Source organism: Microtus pennsylvanicus, chromosome 17, assembly GCF_037038515.1.
Source record: "Microtus pennsylvanicus isolate mMicPen1 chromosome 17, mMicPen1.hap1, whole genome shotgun sequence".
Taxonomy (NCBI): Eukaryota; Metazoa; Chordata; class Mammalia; order Rodentia; family Cricetidae; genus Microtus; species Microtus pennsylvanicus.
The window spans coordinates 29131700-29138847 of record NC_134595.1 but is presented as its reverse complement, the minus strand read 5'-3'; the positions used below and the strand labels follow the sequence as shown (position 1 = coordinate 29138847).

The window sequence follows — 7148 nt, the reverse complement described above, 5'->3', positions numbered from 1 at the left end:
CTCCATGAATCTTGCTTTGGACTCCCAACCTCTGGAAATGCTTGGTAACGTGTGCTCTTTTAAGCCACCAAGTTCATGGTCACTTGTTGTGGCTGTTATAGAAAATACAGAATCAGAGATTTGGGTTATGGTGGCAATTTCCAGAGAAGGGGAAACCAGGCCATCAAATGCCTTAGCAGGATGTCTGTGAAGAAGCCAAGGGGCCCGGCAGCCGCAGGGAAAGAAGGCAGGGTGAAACAGCGCTGCCACTGTTGAAAGGGAAACTGTGCCCCCCCCCCCCCAGTGTGCCCTATCAAATAACACTCTCCAGCTGATTGTCACTTCATAAGCTATTTCCGCTTCTGAGAAAGAGATTGTGCCTGAGGATTTCACAGCCCTATGCTTAGGTGGCTTCTGACCTTGAGCAGGTCCCAGGCCCAGTGGCACATTTATCCCAGGTCACCTTGCAAATGGAGTAAGGCCCTTCCCTTGTCCAGGGGCCTGTGAGAAGACGCAAGTACTGCTACGAGAGCTGAGATGCTCCTTGGGCAGTCCCTGGGCAATGCTCTCAATGGTGGCATCACAGCACTTTTGGCCTCTAGACAGTGACAGAAGCCATGCAAGAGGACCCATTATCCATGTCCCTATAGAACTCTACCCTAGTTTGGGCTGATGGGAATAACCCCAGGGATAACATTTCCATTCCTCCAGCTGTCCACAGCTTAGTCCCAATGCAGCATGGACTCTATCCTGGCATAGAAGTGAACCCCAAATGCTGAAACACTCTGGGGACCAGAAACTGCTATTCAGCTTTTGATGAAGATTCTCTTAAAGGCACATGGTCTCTAAGAAGATACTCAGAATACAATCCTAAACCTTAATATGTCAGCCTACCTACTTGGAGCCCATTGAAAACCATCTACTTTGGAGAGGGGCGGGGAGGCTCTCTATTGGTGCCAGTGACTGATGCCAACTGATTATGGAGCGCTCTAGACATACTAGCTGCCCACCATCAGCTTCCTCCTCCTATCTGAGCATTCTAACCTCTACGGTCTGGCCTAACCTCAGGCCCAAGTTGCCTGGAGCCAGGGCACTTTTACTTCAAGGCAACTGGCTGGCGCTCCTTGTCTCTGTACAGGCTCTAGGGGAAACTCCTATGATCAAGAAGAGTGACAAGCCGAGTCCACAATATGACACAGATAGCAAAAAGGCTTCCCAAACAAGCCTGAAGACCCAAGTTTGAAAACCACAGGGGAAGGACAGGACTCCCCAAAATAATCATCCTCTAACTCCCTCATGCATGCCTATAACACACACACACACGCATGTGTGCGCACACACATATGCATGCAAACATACACATATGCAAACACACACACTCCTTTATTTCTCCAAGAGCAGGCTGGCCTCAAACTCAGAGATCTGCCTGCTTCTGTCTCCCAAGTTCCGGGAGTGAAGGCGTGTGCCACTACTGCCCAGCACAAAAGGCATTTTTAAAAAGTGACAACCTAAGGAAGATTAACATCCACACCATACTCGTGAACCTTAAACCAGGCCTTCGGAAGAGGCTTCCAAGGCAAAGGATGACAACTAGTCACTAGCCCTGTCCCTGGGGCTCAGGAGAGAACAGCCCAGGGACAGAACCTATGCTAGTGGGATCCTCCAGGACACACTCCTTGGAAAGTGGACCAACCTAGAGGACCTGCCCGGTAGCGGGGGGGGGGGGGGTGTCTCTATCAGCACAAGGGTGAGTGCTCTTGGCTGACAAAGGGCAAATGCTTTAAATGGATATTCACCGGTGTTGGAGGCAGGAACTGCGTGCGGAGAGAGCATCACACATCTGACACGTCAATGACAGTACACCGCAGCGGCTAACTCCAAAGCTCTTTATTTAATGCAACTGGAGCATTTGACGGCAACCCAATTCATACCCTGAAGTGTCTTACAAACAGGGAGCAGCTCTCAGTGACCCTGAGGAATGTGCCTGCCTCCCCTGGTCTCCTGGCGGAAGCAGCAAATCTGAACTTCTATTTATGGCCTGGGTGTCCCTGCTCAGGACACTTAATGTTCAGCCTCAGGATTGACCACTTCTGCCCTAAGTCCCTCAGAAAGCCTGAAAGGATATGGGGGAGCCGTGGCAACTCTGTAGGAGTTTCCCTCCTTTCTGTAGCCTCCCTCCCCCCATCCAGAGCTACAGGGTCCATGAAGTTGATTCCCTCAAGAAACAGGTCTAGGGGACCGCAGGGGCTGGCCATCAAGATTGGCATGCAAGCCATCCATTAAAAGAGTGGGCTGTCTCCACCATCATCTGATACCCAGGGAGGGAGTAAACTTACGGAGGGCAGCCCACCCTCCACAGGTCCCCGGTTAGTGTTGTTGGTCACCAAGGCCTCCACACACTCTGGGCCAAGCGAGCTGCTGTCAGGCTGCCTAAGGTTGTAGGTACAATTTCCGACCCCTCAGCAGACACTCGATTTAGTTCAGCCTCTGGGACCTCCTCTAGGTCAGAACACAGGTCATCCCCGGGACCTGGGGGACTGGACAATGGGGACCCAGGAGGCCAGCTGCTCCTCCCAGGGCCTCCAGGCAGCCCCGCTAGGGAGTCTCCCAGCAGATCCCGGAAGCTGCTACCCTCGCGTAGTGGCATGGACTCTAGCAGGTGGTTCAGGAGTTCAGCAGAGACGGTGGCATCGATGGCTTGGCACGTGGACACGAACGTGTGCACCTCATGCATGCATTGGATGTAGCCAGCAGCGAAGCGCTCGCTTGCTTCCGCCTGCAGCTGCTCCCGCTCTGTGCAGGAGGGTGGGAAGAAGAGAGCAGCGTCCCCCACCATGAGCAGGGACTACTATGACTCCGACGATCCGGGACTCACGCAGGAGACACACTGGAGTGTCCTACTGGGTGATGGGGGAGCTCTAGCCTTGGACCAGGCCCCGGGCTCCGGGAGCCGTGGCGTCTGCGCTCCTAATTGGCAGGCGTGTCCTGTCAGAACCCCAGCCCTCGGGTCCCCGCCACCACTCACCTCGTGCCCGGCCCCGCAGCGCGCCCTGCACGCGCCGAACCGTCAGTTCCAGCACTTCGGCGTTCTCTAGCTTGGCCTGCACCTGCGCAGAGGGGAAGGGAATTGAGTCTCTCCGAGAGCTCCGGCGAGCACTCTGCAACCTCCCGCGGAGCCCTTCCCGCCGCACCTCGGTGCCGGCCAGCAGCCGCCGCAGCTCCTGCAGACTCTCGTTGATCCGCGCGCGCCGCTTCTTCTCCACTAGGGGCTTCCGGGCCTGTGGGAAGCGGGCCACTGAGCCCCGGGCCCGCGCAGCCTCCCGCAAGCCCATCCGCCCGCGGCCCCTGCCCGCACCTTGCGGTCCCCCCGTCCTTCCCAACGATCCTCATCCTCGTGTCCAGCACGGTCCCGGCTGGGCGCCAGGGGCGGAGACATGGTCCGCAGCACCCGGATCCCGGCGCCGGGAGCTGAGTGCAAACCACCCTGCCAGACGGGTGGCAGCCGGGAGGCCTCAATAACTCTTCTGAGTCTTCCGGCCCGCGGTGTCCCGCCCCTTTAATAGCAACTTATTTACATGTCAATGCACCGATTGGCTGTGCGTGGCAGGAGCTGCCAGCCGCGAGGCTGCCCGCATCCAATGAGAGTGGCCCGCTTTGTCAGGCCCCGCGGGCCTCTGGCAGCTGGCGAGGCGGAGCCCACAGCCCGACCTCCTGCCACTCCCGCAGGGGCGGGACTCCGGGACAGTGACCCCGGGCTTGTCTTGCTTGTGTACTTGTACCTCTGCTGAGTTGTGAGCCCATATCTGCCAGCCTGTGAGCTGGGACCTAGCTATCCATTCTTCGGTCCGCATCGCCATCCATCCCACCCATTCCTTCACCCATCCATCCCTACAGTGCATTCGCTTCCTTTGATTCACCGAAAGTGCCTCTCGAGAACAGCAGTCCAGTCTGGGGCCCCAAAGTGGGCTTCGGGCGGGGCAGTGCCAAAGTCAAGTCCAAGCCCTCGAAGGGGGACCTGGAAGGGGCTTTGGACACGGGTGGCGAGAGTGCAAAGTCCGAGAAAAGTGGGGACCAACCTAGCAGCAGGAGTAGGGACAGTCCTTGGCCCCTTGAGGGTTTGTGTGTGTGTGTGTGTGTGTGTGTGTGTGTGTGTGTGTGTGTGTGTGTGTGTGTGTGTGTGTGTGTGGACTTATGGGGACACCTGTAACCTTCTTATACCGAAGTCCGCAGTCGTTCTGGCCGCAATCTCTCTTTCTCTGGGCTCTAAGTCACCTACCCAATCACTTACTTACTTTGCCTTTCTCTATTTCCAACTCCAGCTCCATGCCTCTCCTTCCTGGTTCACCACCCAGTACCACCTAGTCCCTCCGCACCCCCATCAGGGGCTCTCACATTTCCCTGCTCCCCACCCCTTTTCATGCCCACCTCCCTCCCCCGCGAGACCCCTTCGCGTCCCCCTACTCTACCCCCACCTCTGCCCCGAGCCCAGCCCTTCTCGGCTCCTCCCTCTTCCATCTTTGGGCCCTGCAGGCAGAGGCTGCCGGCTGGCCCCGGTAACTTGATGCCCGTGACAGTTGGCAGCTGCAGCCGCTTCGGCAGAGAAAAGCGGCAGCCCGGCCAGGAGCGACAGGTGTTGGCCGCGCCTTTGTCTCCTTGGCTTTGTCCCGCTGGCAGCGACAGGCACGCCTGTGTCGGCCAGACGCCCAAGCCCCGCGTCGTCGTCGGTCCATCTGCCGGCCTTGCCTCAGCGCGGGAGGGGTAGCGGTGTGCAAGGGCGGCGAGAACGCGCCCTCAGGCAGCACCCTAGGAATCCCGGTTCTGCTGCATTGTTCTTGGTTTCTGCAGCTACTTCAGAGCTGGAACACAGGGCTGGCTCCCACCGGTCCTTTGGGTACTCCATCCTTAGGCCTGGGCACCACTAAGCACCGCTTCAGTAGGAGCCTCTTCTCTTTAGGTCTTCATCAGCCTGGCTGGAAGGGCTCCCAAGGAAGGGAAGACCAGGCAGGAACTGGAGTGGCTGGGCAGGGAAAACCTCTACCTTCTTAAAGATGGGTCTGGCAGACACCTTGTGGCTCTACTACAGGGGAGCCTCCAAAGGTGTCAGGTAGCATGAGGTAGCTGAGAGATTTGAAGTTCGACGGTCACAGTCACCTTCTAGCAACCCACTCCTGCTCTCTCTCACTTCTACCTCTGAATTGTTCCTGATGCTTCCCCCAGTCAAGTACCACTCATCTGGATATTCCCAACGTGCTAAAAAGCCTGGGTCTCTTCCACTACCCTCCAGGAGCTGCTGAGGGTCCTCCATTCCTAGTGGTAAGACTCCTAGACAGGGGTAGGGGTGGGAATGAGCCCAGTGGAGTTAGCCACAGCTGGTTTGAAACTACTGTTTAGCTATTAGCTTCCAAGTAAAGGAGATTCTAAAATAATTACTCTAAGTTTCTACTACTTTGAGGTAGGCAAAAACAACCTTTGGTGGTTGTTTGGTTTGTTTGTTTGTTTGTTTTTGTGTTCCCTAGTTCACAAACGGTTTTGTACTTCTCCCTGTATCCAAATGAGCAAGGCCAAAAGATAGCTCCTATTGGTACAGCATAAGGTCTCTGCGGACAGGCTCTTGGAGATACCAGTGGACCCCTGATTGGAGAGTTCGAAGTGAGGGGCCAAAGGAGACCCACAAAAGGCAAACTGTAAGCAAGGAATTAAAACCAACTAAGAACTCCAGGGGAAGCAAAGCTACCCAGGAAGAGAAATGGGACCATAGCCCATTCCTAGGTGTGGGAATCTGTCATGGATGACAAAGCTTTGTCCAGTGCTGTGTGAGCTGCGGTGTGTTGCAGAATGCCGTGTAGAACCGAGCGGAAGAGAAATTAAGTACTTGGGGGTATGCCTCAGTGTGACTGGACAGTTTTCTTGGAAGGAAAGAGGGTAGAAACAGGGCTGGGTATGTATGAGTCAGGAAAAGCTTTTTGGCTGGGGGAGAGGGGTTGCTTGAGGTCCTACCTGCTAAGCCGGCTTCAATTTATTTTAGTGAATTCATTGGCCAGGTGGCCTAGATTTGCTGTTCCAGAAGCTTGACCACCCCATCTTGAGCCCACAAAACTCTTCCTCTCCTGTCTACCTCCCTCAGCTGACCTATTACTTCCTGCCATTTGTCCTCTGGATCATAACCTACCTTCAAAGTTTGCCTGCATGCAGACTTCCTGAGCATTAGAGCCTTTTGATCCCCCTAGAGCCAGGAACAGAGGCCAGTAGAGGCCAGGCAGGGCTGTAGTGGCCACAGGGTGACTAGTTAGAAGCAGAAATAACAGGCTATAAATCCCTAGAGGGACAAAGGCAGCAGCCGGCCTGCAGACATCCAAGTACTTTGTGGGCAATCTGCCCAGAGACTCAAGAGAATTTCCTTTTGGTTTGGAAATAAAGGAGAGGGATTGCCCCTCGGGTTACACCGCAAGGCACAATGGGAGCCCTCCAAAGATTCAGTCAGTGAAACAGCCGTACCTGCCAGGAAAACTTTGTTTCTGACCGCTGGATCAGCACTTACAGTCAGGGGGCATGTTCAGACCAACACCCCGCCCCCCAAGCTGAGCATGAGGCCCAGTGTCATGTTGTCCCTCTGCTCAGGTCCCTGGGACCCTGGTATGGAGAGAGGAAAGGGAAGCAGGCCTCTTCAGAGTAGTTCTCACAAGCTGTCAGTCAGGAAGGGCCAGGGTAGGAGGCCTGTGCCCCAGTGATGCCTACATACAGATCCGAAGGGTATATAAGTCTTTTCTAGCATGGTACCCATGTGAGTTCTCTGCTCTCAGTCCTGAGGCTGACACATAAGCAACCAGCCAAAGGTTAGGATTAAAGAGAGAGTTGGTGCCTGGGAGTCATGCTAAGTGGAGGGTCAGCCCAGTGGATTTGCTAAGTTATGTCCAGGTGAAAAGACATCAAAAGAAAAGAGGTGTCGTGGAATGCCTGGCTAGAAGTGCATGATGGGAAATTTCTGAGGGCTTGAATGGGCCAGGGAGGCGAGCACATGAGAGACACACAGGTAAGAACACCATGCACGGAGTGATGAGTTGGCTTTTGGGACTGAAGATTTCTTAATATACCATTTTGAAGTTCTTAATAACATTTTTTGACAATGCCATTCTATTTGGTTTATTGGTCTATGTTATGTTAATATATAC

At 54.9% G+C, this 7148-nt stretch overlaps 1 protein-coding gene across 2 annotated transcripts; it reads right to left on the bottom strand.

Annotated features, from left to right (window-relative positions):
• Positions 1–1851: 1851 nt before the first annotated feature.
• Positions 1852–3527, bottom strand: Hes6 (hes family bHLH transcription factor 6). Of its 2 annotated transcripts, none has more exons than XM_075951788.1 (4): positions 3335–3527; positions 3171–3257; positions 3005–3086; positions 1852–2772 (listed from the first exon to the last, which is right to left on the bottom strand). In XM_075951788.1, exons 1-4 carry the CDS (start codon positions 3413–3415, stop codon positions 2360–2362), a joined length of 663 nt encoding a protein of 220 aa, XP_075807903.1. In that variant the 5' UTR covers positions 3416–3527; the 3' UTR covers positions 1852–2359. The 2 variants fall into 2 exon arrangements, with proteins under 2 accessions (XP_075807903.1, XP_075807904.1); XM_075951789.1 differs by having other exon boundaries at positions 2499–2772; positions 3045–3086; positions 3335–3523.
• Positions 3528–7148: the final 3621 nt, after the last annotated feature.

Coding starts and splice junctions, on each gene's coding strand:
- Hes6 (XM_075951788.1), bottom strand. CDS start 3,415: ATGTCTCCGCCCCTGGCGCCCAGCCGGGACCGTGCTGGACACGAGGAT. Junction 3,258..3,334: donor AAGGACGGGGGGACCGCAAG/GTGCGGGCAGGG, acceptor CGCTTCCCACAG/GCCCGGAAGCCCCTAGTGGA. Junction 2,773..3,004: donor GCTGCGGGGCCGGGCACGAG/GTGAGTGGTGGC, acceptor CCTCCTGCACAG/AGCGGGAGCAGCTGCAGGCG.